This window comes from Hylobates moloch, unplaced genomic scaffold (assembly GCF_009828535.3).
Source record: "Hylobates moloch isolate HMO894 unplaced genomic scaffold, HMol_V3 SCAFFOLD_16, whole genome shotgun sequence".
NCBI classification, from domain to species: Eukaryota; Metazoa; Chordata; class Mammalia; order Primates; family Hylobatidae; genus Hylobates; species Hylobates moloch.
The window spans coordinates 72,466,213-72,481,782 of record NW_026652291.1 but is presented as its reverse complement, the minus strand read 5'-3'; the positions used below and the strand labels follow the sequence as shown (position 1 = coordinate 72,481,782).

At 37.3% G+C, this 15,570-nt stretch overlaps 1 protein-coding gene across 3 annotated transcripts in view; it reads left to right on the top strand.

The window, feature by feature from the left end:
- RALGAPA1 (Ral GTPase activating protein catalytic subunit alpha 1) overlaps nucleotides 1-15,570 on the top strand; it is a 286,431-nt gene that overhangs the window by 132,056 nt on the left and 138,805 nt on the right. For all 3 annotated transcript variants that reach the window (XM_058429656.1, XM_032134679.2, XM_032134668.3), the window contains 6 exons: nucleotides 668-820; nucleotides 4,379-4,572; nucleotides 4,814-4,912; nucleotides 6,364-6,519; nucleotides 7,867-7,995; nucleotides 14,979-15,104. In XM_058429656.1, coding sequence (XP_058285639.1) covers nucleotides 668-820; nucleotides 4,379-4,572; nucleotides 4,814-4,912; nucleotides 6,364-6,519; nucleotides 7,867-7,995; nucleotides 14,979-15,104 — 857 coding nt within the window. The remainder of the gene's footprint in view (nucleotides 1-667; nucleotides 821-4,378; nucleotides 4,573-4,813; nucleotides 4,913-6,363; nucleotides 6,520-7,866; nucleotides 7,996-14,978; nucleotides 15,105-15,570) is intronic.

Here is a 15,570-nt window from a genome sequence, read left to right as displayed (position 1 = left end):
ATAAATACAAGTAGTTTACTTTCTAGGACTAGACATAAAAGTTCTAGGTGGGTTGTGGAGAGGCAAGAAAGTTACAGAGAGACTTGAGAACCATATTAGGAAGTTAGGGCTTATGCTGAGGCCAGTGAGGGGCCACTGAAGGATTTTAAATGAGAAAGTGACAGGATCAAATTAGATTTTTAGATCTTTTTGCTGCCTTATGGAGAATGGATTGGGAGGGGCAAGTCAGGATGTGAGAGAGACTGAAGGCTGGGGACCACTGTAAACCAAGCATTGATAGTTGCATATAGAGCAGCAGTGAGCAAGTGCCTCAGTTCTTAAATTGCCCCAAGTCTGATTTAAGTGAAATAGAATGGTAGTAGGTACTAGAGTTTCTATAGCTGGGCCAGAAATGGGAGTAGATATTCTTAGTTTCACTAATGGCTCCTGCCATTTGGTACATCCAGTTTTGATTCTATACTATTAATAGTCCCATGGTAGACATGAGATGAGACTCCTAGATATAAAAGCTTGTACAAGATTATGATTTTCTTGACCTCCCTGGCCAGTTTGTAACTGGTTTTATCTTTTGGTGTTTAAAATTTGTTTTATTTAGGGTGTTAAGCATTACATCTTAGGTAGGATATTGAATACTCTTTATGGTAATTTTATGAAATTATATTTACAGGTTCAGAAAGTGCTTCCCCAGTCCATTCACCTCTGGGCTCCAGGTCACAGACGCCTTCCCCTTCTACGTTGAATATAGATCACATGGAACAGAAGGATCTGCAGCTCGATGAGAAGCTCCACCACTCTGTTCTTCAGACACCAGATGATCTAGGCAATGTTTCAAAATTAGATATTTACCTTTTTTCTTTTAGGGCATCAGTGTCAGGAGATCATAAATAAGGCATCTTACATTTGATTATATATGATTATTGTAAATATTTTGGACTTTTCTAAGTCCTTTGGAAATTTGTTAATATAACTTTTCTTCTTGTTCTTTTTTTTTTTTTTTTTTTTTTTTTTTTTTGGGAGCGGGGCTTTGTTTTGTCGCCCAGGCTGGAGTGCAGTGGCGCAATCTCCGCTCAGTGCAAGCTCCGCCTCCCGGGTTCACGCCATTCTCCTGCCTCAGCCTCTCCGAGTAGCTGGGACTACAGGCGCCCGCCACCATGCCCGGCTAATTTTCTGTATTTTTAGTAGAGACGGGGTTTCACTGTGGTCTCGATCTCCTGACCTCGTGATCCACCTGCCTCGGCCTCCCAAAGTGCTGGGATTACAAGCGTGAGCCACCGCGCCTGGCCTCTTCTTGTTCTTAAAGATATTTGTTTTCTGAGTTTTATTCATTTTATTATAGTTGATTAGAGTCCTCAAATTAGTTATTGCATTATTTTCAAGTATTGTATTATCATTTATTGATATTGGTAGTGTTTCCTAAAACAGGAAATACGTAATTTGGCATCCTTATTCTTAGTTTTATACCTGAAGAACCTAGTAACTCACAGGAGAACGTAGTAACATTATCACTTGTTAATCAAGCTTTCAGTGAAACAGTTAATCAAATCATTTTTTTAATTTTGATTCAGCAAATTCGTCAACTAAATTTAATTTAAAAGTAGAGGTCCAAATGAATATTTTCAAGCAAATGTTAAAAAGTGACTTGGGAAACCTAAGTAACTGCCAAGTTTTTTTTTTAAAGTTATTTTTGCTAGATTTTGTATGATGTAACAAACATCAGACATTTTGCAAATATGCCATAAATTGGTCAAAGACACAGTTAATGAGATATTTACAATGAATAAAAAGCTAGTTTTCATTGGTAAGGTAGCACATTTATTCTCTGACGAAAGGAAGAAATTTAAAACTATATAACTTCTGAACTTTTTTTAAGAGGCCCGTTTATTTTAAAATTGTCTGTAGAGGCGAGGTTTCACCATGTTGCCCAGGCTGGTCTTAAGCTCCTGAGCTCAAGTGAACCGCCTGCCTCGGCCTCCCAAGATTACGGGTGTGAGCCACCACACCCGGCCCAAGGGACCCATTCGTTAACATGCAATTGCCTTGTAATTATATAGCCCTAATTTTCTGATTTCTGGTTTATTTCTGACCTTTTCTTTTTCTCCTTTGATCTGCAGTTATTTATTTGTTTATAGTTATTTCCCCAACATTTGGAAAAAAACTTCAGTTATAGAAGCGTTTCAAGGCTAGTAAAATGAATACACATAAACCTTTTATATAAATTCATCAATTAATATTTTGCCACTTTGTCTATATTTACACACAGCACATATATGCACAAAATAGCCTGCCCTTCCCACGTCCCCCGAATCTTTTATTTTTGCTGAAGCATGTAAGAGGAAATTGGAAATATCAGATCCTTCAGACCTAAACAAGTCAGTGGATATGTCCTAATAATAAGTGTATGTTTTCTGCATAACCACAATATAATGGCCACATTCATGATATTTCGCACAGATACATTGCTGTTATGCCTATAGTCATAAGTCCTCAGTTGTCCCAGTAATGCCCTTTATAGCTACCCCACACCATCAGCAATCCAGTAAAGAATTTAATCAGGCCGGGCACCGTGGCTCACGCCTGTCATCCCAGCACTTCGGGAGGCCAAGGCAGGTGGATCACCTGAGGTCCAGAGTTCGAGACCAGTCTGGTCAACATGGTGAAACCCTGTCTGTACTAAAAATACAAAAATTAGCCGATCGTGGTGGCACACGCCTGTCATCCCAGCTACTTGGTAGGGTGAGGCAGGAAAATTACTTGAACCTGGGAGGCGGAGGTTGCAGTGAACTGAGGTCGTGCCACTGTACTCCAACCTGGGTGACAGAGTGAGACTGTCTCAAAAAAAAAAAAAAAAAAAAAAAAGAATTTAATCAAAGACCACACATTGTTGCTTGCTTTTTAATCATTTAAAATTTTGTTAGCTTTGAAAAGGATAAGGTAGAGGCAAATCAGTTGATTTATCATTGTATTTTGAAGGTGCTCTGGAGTAGGGAGGCATTAGCAATAATGGTTAACACTTCAGTGTGTTTTGTTTGTTTGTTTTAGTGGCTTTACACAAGAAACCTGTTTTTTTTTTTGTAATGGAGAAAGACTAGTACCTTTTTAATAATACAGCCAGTTATATACTTTATATGTAAAGAGAAAAAAGTTAACCATTAGGACTAAAGAATGGGCATGTACTAAGAAGTGATTATAAATTCTCAATATGTTGGAATGTTTTCAAGCATGAGAAATCATAACTTTGTGGTTCTTTCAGTCTACAAAATTTTTAGTTCCCAAAGTTCTTTAGATGCATAGATATCTTTATTGACTTTTTAATTATTTTCTATAGCCTTTTCCATTATATACATTGAGTAGAATAATGGATTTTTTTTTAAAAGCTGGAGGCAACCTATAATGATATCTAGCAAAACCATCTATTTTACAGATTAGGACATGTATCCTTAGAGAGGTTATTACATAACTTTTATAACACATAATTAGTAGCAGAAAGAGACTAGAACTAAGGTTACCTATGTTTCTTACAATCTTGCCAGTATTAGTAGGCAAAATAACAATTATGGTGATTTTGATTATGTTTAAATTTTAGTTAAAATGTTAATTTTTTGGTCGGGTGTGGTGGCTCACGCCTGTAATCCCAATACTTTGGGAGGCCAAGGTGGGTGGATCATGAGGTCAGGAGTTCGAGACCAGTCTGGCCAACATCGTGAAACTCTGTTTCAACTAAAAATACAAAAAAACTAGCCAGATGTGGTGGTGCGCACCTGTAATCCCAGCTACTTGGGAGGCTGAGGCAGGAGAATTGAGTGAACCCAGCAGGCAGAGGTTGCAGTGAGTCAAGATCCCGCCATTGCACTCCAGCCTGGGAGAGAGTGCAAGACTCCATCTCAAAAAAAAAAAAAAAAGTTTATTTTTCATGCCATTATGCTAACTCTTAACGCTGGTCTGGGAGGTAGCTACAAAGAAAAGGCTTAGGAAGCCTTCCTACACCATCTGCCTTTAGCCTGAGGTTTTCCATTAATTTGATGATATAACCTGAAGTAGCTATTAGATAACAGTGAGAGTATGTGCTTATAAATTTAATGTTTTTATCAAACAGATTTCTCTATCTGGAATAGATAGAAATTTATCTGCAAAGTGAGTAGTAGTTACATAGAATCAGTATTGAATAACTAGTTAACATAATACTTACAATAATTCCTTATTGTGTTCTCATAATAATAAGTGAGGTTTTGACCTTATCAGGAAAAAATAATGTATGTTGACATTTCTTTTATTCGTTTCCGTAGATATTTAAGATTGTTAATTTAGCTTGGTTTCTTGGGGGGTTTTATGTTCAGTTCACTGAAAAATGGCTGACACTATATTTTTTTTTTTTCTATAGAAATTAGTGAATTTCCATCAGAATGTTGTAGTGTGATGGCAGGAGGTACTCTGACTGGATGGCATGCTGATGTTGCTACTGTAATGTGGCGAAGAATGCTAGGCATTTTGGGAGATGTAAATTCAATCATGGATCCTGAAATACATGCTCAAGTTTTTGATTACCTCTGTGAACTTTGGCAGAATCTAGCTAAGGTAAAAAAGAAATAGAGGATATAAGTGGAGAAGAAAATAAAAATATTTAAAAATAGAAGAAGGCTTAGAAAACATTTGTGACACCCTTTTTGACTATAGCTAAACTGGTACCCAGCATGGTGAAGTCACTTAATTGTAATTAAATAATAAGTGTAGAAACTGGATTTGAACTTCAGTTTAAGGTAAACTGGAAGAGATAACAGTTTTCATAGATTTGTTGCTTTTTATTTGAAAATTACAGATTAGAGATAACCTCGGCATTTCAACTGATAACCTGACCTCCCCTTCTCCACCAGTTTTAATTCCTCCACTGAGAATTCTTACACCTTGGCTTTTTAAGGTAAGCTTAATATATAAAATATTAGTTTAAAATGTTTCATTTAGTAAATCTTAAAAATTTTATAGAGATTTTGGCTATTATATAGACTTCTAGAGCACTTAGTTTTTAACCAGTATCCTTAGGAAATCATTAGGCATTATATAGAGAAGAGAATGAGCATGCTAAAATTACTCAGGATTTATTGCTTTTGATTATTTCATAAAACGAAAGTGAATATAGAGAAGTATGTCTGTATTATATTTAACTGAAGTATAAACTTTGAGTTGCATCACAGAATATGCTGTGTATTAAAAGTTGTGACCGGGTGAGGTGACTCACGCCTGTAATCGCAGCACTTTGGGAGGCTGAGCCGGGTGGATCACATGAGGTCAGGAGTTTGAGACCAGCCTGGCCAACATGGTGAAACCCCGTCTCTACTAAAAATACAAAAAATTAGCTGGGCATGGTGGTGGGCACCTGTAATCCCGGCTACTCGGGAGGCTGAGGCAGGAGAATTGCTTGAACCCAGAAGGCGGAGGTTGCAGTGAGCCGAGATGGCGCCATTGCACTCCAGCCTGTGTGACGAGAGCAAAACTCCATCTCAAAAAAAATTTTTTTAATTCTTTTTTGTTTGTTTTTTAAAAGACAGGGCGTTGCTCTGTCACCCAGTCTGGAGTGCAGTAGCATGATCACAGCTCACTGCAGCCTTGAACTCCTGGGCTCAAGCAATCCTCCCACCTCAGCCTTCCAAGTAGCTGGGACTACTACAGGCGTGTGCCACCATGCCTGGCTAATTTTTTATTTTTTTGTAAAGACAGAGTCTCTCTATGTTGCCCAGGCTGGTCTCAAACTCCTGGCCTCGAGAGACCCTTCTGCCTTGGCCTTCCAAAGTGCTGGGATTACAGGCTTAAGCCACTGTGCCCAGCCAAAAGATTTAATTATTTTAAGTATTGATATGTTTGGTACATTTTCCTAAGTGCAACAGTTTATGGTTATACCTACGTTGTATCATTTTGGATGATGATAATTTCAGTAATCCTGATTTTTAGTTCATTAAAGAAATTGGATGGCCGGGCACGGTGGCTCACGCCTGTAATCCGAGCACTTTGGGAGGCTGAGGCGGGCGGATCACGAGGTCAGGAGATCAAGACCAACCTGGTTAACACGGTGAAACCCCGTCTCTACTAAAAATACAAAAAATTAGCCGGGCGCCTGTAGTCCCAGCTACTCGGGAGGCTGAGGCAGGAGAATGGCGTGAACCCGGGAGGCGGAGCTTGCAGGGAGCCAAGATCGCACCACTGCACTCCAGCCTGGGCGAAAGAGTGAGACTCCATCTCAAAAAAAAAAAAAAAGAAATTGGGCCAACATGGAAATAAATGAGATTATATACGTTGTTTGCTATATTCAGTTGCTTAAGTTATTTAGCAAATAGTATTTCTTTTTGAACGTTAAAACTGATCTTTTAATTTTAGGCAACCATGTTGACTGATAAATATAAACAAGGTAAATTACATGCATATAAACTTATTTGTAATACAATGAAAAGAAGACAAGATGTTTCTCCAAATAGAGATTTTTTAACACATTTCTACAATATAATGCATTGTGGATTACTTCATATTGACCAGGTAACTATATATATATATAATCTACGAAGTAGTTTATGTCATGTTATCTTTGATTCTTGATTCTGTTTAACTCTTGCTTTTTAAGGTCTAGAAGTTAAACTCTCCCCCTTATTTAGGGATTTATATACAATTTACTTCAATTTTATGACCTTATTTATTCTTAAAACATGGTTGAAAATCAAGCTATTATTGTAGGTAGAGGATTGACTTGAGTAGTTCTCCATCTTTAATGTTGTACAACCAGTTCAATTTTTGAAGCAATTAAACCATCATTTGCTTAGGCTGACACTTTTCTTTAATATTCTAATGTACCTACTCTTAGGCATTTTGTGACTGATACTTGAGGCATATGGATTCGTTTATCTAGTTATGCAACAGTCAGGTTTTTTTCAATCTAAGAATCAGCACATGACATTTTCTTATTACTGTCAATTATATTGGCATAGTGACAGTTACATTGATTTGATAATTATATGAGTTATAATCATTAAATAGTCATAAATATAACCTTAGAATTACTTTGGGAGTCTTGATATTGGTCATAAACTAAAAAGTGTAGGAGGTTGCAAGTCAGAATAATGTAAATATGTTTATCCTAATATGATGAACTCTAGGTCATTTAGAGAGTATATTAATATTAAAAGATGATAATATCTCTTTCTGAAAAATGTAAAATTTTTGCATTAATTTAAAATTAGTGTGCTACCTTGTAAACATGTCTCAAGTAAAATTACTCTCTTAATTACTAGAAGAAGAGAGCTTTTGTTTAAGATAAGTTGTACTGAGTAATACAACTGAATACACTGTATCCTCATAGTAAATTCCAAAGGCAAAGTAAATGAATAATGAAGTTAGGAACATTCCCTTAAAAGTGCCTAAGTCTAGATTTCTGAGGCTAGATACCTATCATTAAAGGACTTCAGTTTATTTTAAAAAGAGAATCTTTCCAGTTGTCACGTAACAGGTCATGTGGATTCAGAAATGAGAGTTATTGCACAGAAACAACTAGGTGACAGGAGAAAACTGCTATGCAGTTTAGTTTTACATTGTATGGGCCTTGTACTTTTAACCTTCTGAAGCAAAGAGCCTTCCTTAATCTCCAGTGTGAAAAAAATGCTGTTATTTATGCCAGTTAAATGAATGTATTTTCAGTTTACTTTCCATTGATAGAATATAATATTAAGCATGGATTATTTGGAAGAATTGAAATTAGTCTTTCCAATTAGCCAGTGTACAGTAATTACCTTTTTTGTTATTTCGTATGTTATCTATTTTTAATGATACTGTTTATCTGATACTCAAGATTACATATGTGATATTCTTTTTTCCTTCTTTCCTTATTCTAAGGATATTGTCAATACAATCATCAAACATTGCTCACCTCAATTTTTTTCACTTGGTTTGCCTGGTGCCACAATGCTTATTATGGATTTTATTGTAGCAGCTGGTAGAGTGGCGTCTTCAGCTTTTCTCAATGTAAGTCATTTCCTGTTCCTTATCATATAACAAACTTTAGCCAGGATTCAACTAACAAAGTTGATAAAACATAACAAGCTGATAATCAGGAAATTTTGCAATTTAATTGGAATTGATTCCTTCTCGTACATTAAAAAAAGTAAGCAAGAAATCTGAAATATAAGAAAGCACTAAAATCAGTAAAATCTGATAAGCAAAACAGGATTTAAAGTTGAGAAAATCTAAAGAAACGGAAGGAAGAAAGCAAAGAAAGAGCAATGGGCTATAGCAAGAGGTAAGAAACAATGGTGAGTCATTACACAGTGTATGTGTGTATCAAATCATCATGTTGTACACCCTGAATATATATTGTCTTTAACAATTATATATTTAAAAATAAAAAAAAAGAAACTTGGTAAGGCAACCACCATAGAAGGACATATGTCCTAGGAGCAAACTCTCTCTCTCTCTTTTTTTTTTTTGAGGTGGAAGTCTTACTCTGTCACCCAGACTGGAATGCAGTGGTGCGATCTTGGCTCACTGCAGCCTCCGCCTCGCGAGTTCAAGTGATTCTCCTGCCTCAGCCTCTTCAATAGCTGGGATTATAGGCAGGCACCACCACACCCAGCTAATTTTTCTATTTTTAGTAGTGATGGGGTTTCACTATGTTGGTCAGGCTGGTCTCGAACTCCTGACCTTGTGATCCGCCCGCCTCAGCCTCCCAAAGTGCTGGGATTACAGGCGTGAACCACCGCGCCCAGCCAGGAGTAAACTCTCAAATTGCATGTGAAGATTTTTTCATACGGTCGTGGAACTGTGAGACAATGCTATGTAAATAAGTATAAATGGAATGTGTTCATCCATAAGTGTCAGAGGTGAGCTAGAGAGGAAGGCAATAATGCTGAAAATGTTAGATAGAAGCCTAAGGAAGGAATGAGTAACCATTGAAGGATTTTAAGCAAGGAGTGACATGATCAAATTCATATTTTGGAAGGATCACTCTGGAGCAAAGTGTAAATGAAAAATAATTAACTGGAAGTCTACTGGAAAAAACTAAGGGTTTTGTGAGAAAACATACTTGTCTAGTACTGTATAACTTGAAGAGCAGTTTAACATACCTTATTTCATTGTTCAGCTGCAAGAGTGAAAGATCAATAGTGAATAGAAGGAGTTCTATTTGGGGCCTAGTAAGATGCGTATTAGACATCCATGAGGAAGATGTCAAAAGAATAATTGCATATACTCAAGGGACATGTCAGGACTGAAAATAAAAGCTGGGCAACATTAGCTTATAGATGATATTTAAAGCCATGAAAATGGATACAGTCACCTAGTGTAAACAGACAAAGCAGCAGTGGTATTTATAGCTGTATAACCCTGTTTTTCCAGTTCCCTGAGAACAGTAATCATGTCTTACTCATCTTGGTATCTCTGGAGCCTAGCATAGCACCATGCTTGGTCAGTTATTGAATATGTGTTCATTTAGCACCTAGTACATACTCAACATTGTACTGAGCCCTTTTGTGGTTATTAAACTTCCCCCTCCCCTTGTGTACAGAATGTTTTTGTAGGTGGAATACAGAGGGATATAGAATAAACTGGATAATAACTGTTCTCAAGCAACATAATGCCTACTGCTGGGGATATGGAGAAGTATATTAACAACTACAGAATGTAGGGCATCATATAGGTACCAATAGGAGGAGCACAGCATAGTAGTTAAAAGCATTGTCTAAAGCTGACCTGCCTGGGTTCAAATCCTGGCTCTGCCACTTATTAGCTGTGTGACCTTGGTCAAGTTACTGAATGTCTCTGTGTCTCAGTTTCTTCATCTATAAAATAAAGATGGCCAGGCATGGTGGTTCACGCCTGTAATCCCAGCACTTTGGGAGGCCGAGGCGGGTGGATCACCTGAGGTCGGGAGTTCAAGACTAGTCTGACCAACATGGAGAAACCCTGTCTCTACTAAAAATACAAAATTAGCTGGGCGTGGTGGCACATGCCTGTAATCCCAGCTACTCGGGAGGCTGACACAGGAGAATCGCTTGAACCCAGGAGGTGGAGTTTGCGGTGAGCCGAGATCGCACCATTGCACTCCGGCTTGGGCAACAAGAGCGAAACTGTCTCAAAAAAAAATAAAAAATAAAGAAATAAAGATAACCTGCCTCATAGGATTATTTTATAAGGATTTGTAACATGGTTGGAACACTATGTGACACGTTATATGTGCAATATAAGAGTTTTTTTTTTTTTTTTTTTTTTTTTTTTTTTTCTTTCCTTTTTTTTTTTTTTTTTTTTTTTTGGCAAGGTCAACATTCTATTTTTATTTTTATTTATTTTATTTTATTTTTTTATTATACTTTAGGGTTTTAGGGTACATGTGCACAATGTGCAGGTTTGTTACATATGTATCCATGTGCCATGTTGATTTCCTGCACCCATTAACTCGTCATTTAGCATTAGGTATATCTCCTAATGCTGTCCCTCCCCCCTCCCCCCACCCCACAACAGTCCCCGGAGTGTGATGTTCCCCTTCCTGTGTTAAAATTATTTGGTGATTCAGAGAATGGAGAGATCTTATTTGTTTAGGGATATCATGGAGGTTTCATGGAAAATTATGTAAATATGTCCCTGAAAGATTAGTAGTGTTTGTTTAAGTAAAAATGGAGATGAGGGACAGTATTCCAGGTGGAGGTAAACAGGCATGAGTGAGATGCATTCACGGAATGACAAATAATCCATTTTGTTTAGGAGCTAGTTAATCTGTAAGAGTGTAATAGGCAAAAAGAATCGAAAGGTACTTTATTTAAAAAAAATCATTGAGATAAAATGTACATATCTAATTTACCATTTTTATAATTTCAATTTTTATTTTGTTTTGTTTTGTTTTGTTTTTGAGATATCAGGGTCTTGCTCTGTAGCACAGATTGGAGAATCGAGGCTCAATGCAGCCTTTACCTCCTGGGCTTAAGCAATCCTCCCACATCAGATCCCAAGTAGCTGAGACTATAGGCACACACCTAGAGTCCCAGGCATGCCTGGTACTGTTTTTAACTTTTTGTAGAAACATGGTCTCACCATGTTGCCCAGGCTGGTCTTGAATTCCTGAGCTCGAGTAATCCTCCCTGCCTTGGCCTTATAAGGTGCTGGGATTACAGTCATGAGCACCTGAACTATCATTTTTTAATGTACACTTTTTTTTTTTTTTTTTTTGAGACAAAGTCTGTCTCTGTCACTCGGACTGGAGTGCAGTAATGCGATCTTGGCTCACTGCAATCTCTACCTCCCAGGTTCAAGTGATTCTTTTGCATAGTGACAGTTATATTGATTTGATAATTATATGAGTTATAATCATTAAATAGTCATAAATATAACCTTAGAATTACTTTGGGAGTAATTCTACTCCCAGGCCCGTGCCACCACACCAGGCTAATTTTTGTATTTTTGGTAGACATGAGGTTTCACCATTTTGGCCAAGCTGGTCTCGAACTCCTGACCTTAGGTGATCTGCCCACCTCAGCCTCCCAAAGTCCTAGGATTACAGGCATGAGCCACCACGCCCAGCCTTACATTTTAAATACATTTGTATTTTTTTCTCCCCCTTCTTTCTTCCTTTCCCCGCTTCCGGGCCTCTGGTAACCACCAGTCTATTCTCTTTATCTTCATGAAATCCACTTTAGCTCCCACATATGAACGAGAACATGTGGCATTTGTCTTTCTGTGCTTGGCTTATTTCAGTTAACATAATGTTCTCCAGTTCTACCCATGTTGCTGCAAATGACAGGGTTTTGTTCTTTTTCATGGCTAATGTTTCATTGTGTATAAGTACCACATTTTCTTTATCCGTTCATTTGTTGATGGGCACGTAGGTTGAGTCCATGTCTTGGCTGTTGTGAATAGTGTGTGGTAAACACAGGAGTGCAGGTATCTTTTTGATGTCTTGATTTCCTTTCTTTTGTATATATACCCAATTGTGGAATTGCTGGATCATATGGAAGTTCTATTTTTGATTTTTCGAGGAACCTCCTTACTGTTCTCCATAGCAGCTATACTAATTTACATTCCCACCAACAGTGTATGAAGGTCCCCTTAGAAAGGTACTTTAGATCTTTGCTACCCAAAGTGTAATCTGCACACCAGAAACATTTGGCATGATCTGGGTGCTTATTAGTAACGCAGAATCTCAGACCCCATCCCAGACCTATTTACTGAATCAGAATCTGCATTTTAACTACATGACAAGTAAGTGGCAAAATTATTAAAGATTGAGAAGCACTGCTTTAGACTACATTTTGGAAAGGCCTTGAATGCCAGGAATCAGATTATAATGCTATATTAGATAAACAGTTAAGTTTTGTTGTTGTTGTTGTTTGAGATGGAGTCTCGCTCTGTCGCTAGACTGGAGTGCAGTGGCACGATCTCAGCTCACTGTAACTTCGGCCTCCCGGGTTCAAGCGATTCTCCTGCCTCAGCCTCCCGGGTAGCTGGGACTACAGGCACGCCACCATGCCCAGTTAATTTTTGTATTTTTACTAGAGTTTGGGTTTCACCAGGTTGGCCAGGATGGTCTCGATCTGTTGATCTCATGATCCGCCCGCCTCAGCCTCCCAAAGTGCTGGAATTACCGGCATGAGCCACCATGCCTGGCCAGAGTTAAGTTTTTTTAAAGTGGTGAGAGAGGTGATTGAATCCATCCTTTGGGAACATTAAATAAGTATTAATCTCGGAGTAAATTAATGGAAGACAAACTAGAGATGGTAAACAAGTCACAGGGTTATAGTATAATCCGAGTATATAGACTATAAATCTCTTGGATACTAGCAAAAGTTGATAGAATTCAGAAGATGCCAATATATAAACCAATGTCATTTTTTATTAATTTACTGTGAAAAATATTACTGTTCAATGGGGTGTTCCAGATGACTAGTCAGCACATTTCCTGCAGCTTTTTTCAAGATTCTGCAAGAGAATTAAGCCCTAATGTCATAAGGCATCTATTTTATGTAACTAATCCATTTGAAATGACTAATTTCTCTCTTATGTATCTAATGCTATGCATTACGTAACATCCTTGAGAAAATGTAGAATATAGTCATTTTTTGCATTCTCTGGTTCATATGAGGGATACCTGTTGAGAAAGGCTGCATAGGAAACCAAATCATTGCAAGAATCAAGCCTAATGTATCTCCACAATAAGGTTAAAACAAGTCATTTCCTCTGATGGTGTTGGAAATACCCAGTCCAGGCTGGGCTCGGTGGCTCACGCCTGTGATCCCAGCACTTTGGGAGGTTGACACAGGCAGATCACTTGAGGTCAGGAGTTTGAGACCAGCCTGGCCAACATGGTGAAACTCCATCTCTACTACAAATACAAAAATTAACGATGAAGTTGGGATAGAAATCCCATGTACCTGAGGCATTAAGGGGCTTGAACAATAGATGGTGCAAAATAAATGTGACTATACAGTTGCCAGTGGAACGTACCACAGATCTTAATCCTTAAAAAAAAAGGATAATTGTGTCCAGTTAGGAGCAGACATGCCAGATGACCCTTGTTGTTTATAAGTCTTTAAAATTTTTTCTGGTAGTGGTGGCATGCACCTGTAATCCCAGCTACTCAAGAGTCTGAGATGGGAGAGATGGGAGGATCGTTTGAACCTGGGAGGTGGAGGTTGCAGTGAGCTGAGATCGTGCCACTGTACTCCAGCCTGCACGACAGAGTGAAACTCCTTCTCAAGAAAAAAAAAAAAAGGAGGAAACACCTAGTCCAATTCTTGCTCTTTGTATTCTTATTTTAGATTTCATTCATATCATCTCCCTTCTGTTAATGCCGTCTGCCCCCCACCTCCTTAAGCAGATAATAGAATAATTGATTTGGTTCTGTCTTTCTTAATTATGATCACATTCCAGGTCTGCCCCCATTATGTCCACATACCTGAATATTCCCAGTTACGTCATCTACCTATACAGAAAAACTCTCAGCTAATCTCTTTCATTAAATACTGATTTTTAATATCAGTTTCATTTTTATACGATAACTTTTATTTTAAATTGGAACGGTAGATGTGAGTTCACTCTGCCCTTTTATACTGCTGCCTTGTATCTTTAAATCCACATTGTTCTTAAATCTGGAAATGAGTTGTTTTGTTGAAAATCATATAATAGAGTATTACACCATTGCCTCTATTATAGTATTTATTCAGATGTGGAAATCCTCTTGGAGATTGGTTCTTAATTTATGTGAATAGAAGTATTATATTTCTAATGGATTTGTGCTTAGCATTTTTGTTAGGTATTATTAAACATATAAATCAATTTGCAGATGTTTTAGTAAATAAAACAATATATTAGTAGGAGGATGTTGATGTTTGGTGGGCATGTAAGAAGGCAGAAGAGAAAAAAGAAATGTTCAGTGTTGATACTTCAGAAATGGCTAAATACAGCTAAGGAAAAAAGATGAAAAGTTACCTTCATCGGCAGTCCAGACAAATTCTAATGTTGCTTCTAGTAAGTGGTATAGGCAATGCTTTTCTTATGTGCATAATATCATAAAAACCATCTAGATTGGTTCCTCTTTCATATAGTTAATGCTTTTTCTTCTTTATTCATCCTTGGTAATAAATATAATCTAGTGAAATTAAGTCATCAGCTTATTAGAACAATATGTCACAATGTGTGAGTTACCTTTAAAATTATTTATATTTTTACTTATTATTAGGGTGAATTGATGCTTGTAGATAAGGTATGTTTGTTTTTACAGTCTTATTAACTGTGGCTGATTTGAGGAAAGTTCTGCTACTTGTTTATTGCATTTATTAACAGTAACAGTAGTTTATGTGGAAAGTATAAATGGAAACTTAAATCTTTTTGTGTTTTCCCTTTCCTTTTTAAGTTTTGTTTTATGTGTCACTTCCCTGTCTAATGTAGTTGGATAACAAAGCAACTTTCCTGATAATTTCATAACACTAGTATATTTTTAAACTTTTTAAAAATGTGATACATAGGCACCAAGAGTAGAAGCACAAGTTCTTCTGGGATCTTTGGTTTGCTTTCCCAACTTATATTGTGAACTGCCTTCTCTTCATCCCAACATTCCTGATGTTGCTGTGTCTCAGTTTACAGATGTTAAGGTAAGAAATGAGATGCTAATTTTTAGCACTTAAATGATTTTATAATCATAAAGTATATGCAATAAAATTTGTATTCTTTCTTTTCTTTTTGAAATCCACACAATTGTTAAAGAACATTAGCCATATCCTCCAGACACAAAGGCTTGAATGTTCATTTGGAGCATATCCTTTTTTGTGTTTAAAACTGCTTTAGAACCTTTTTCTTGTTATTGAACCTACTCACATATCTACCTGTTAGGATTCATTCACTCACTGAACATTTATTGAAATAACCCCATGAGCCAGATACTATGCTACTAATGTAAAGCTTCTGAGATTGAGACGGTAAAGTAAACCTGCATATTAGACTCTCTGCTTCTCCCAGTTTCTCAGCGTGATGAGTCAAACATAGTAATGGAAAACTCTGTACTGCTCTAGGAAACTATGGAGTTGGGATGGAGATCTCATGTACCTGAGGCATTAAGGG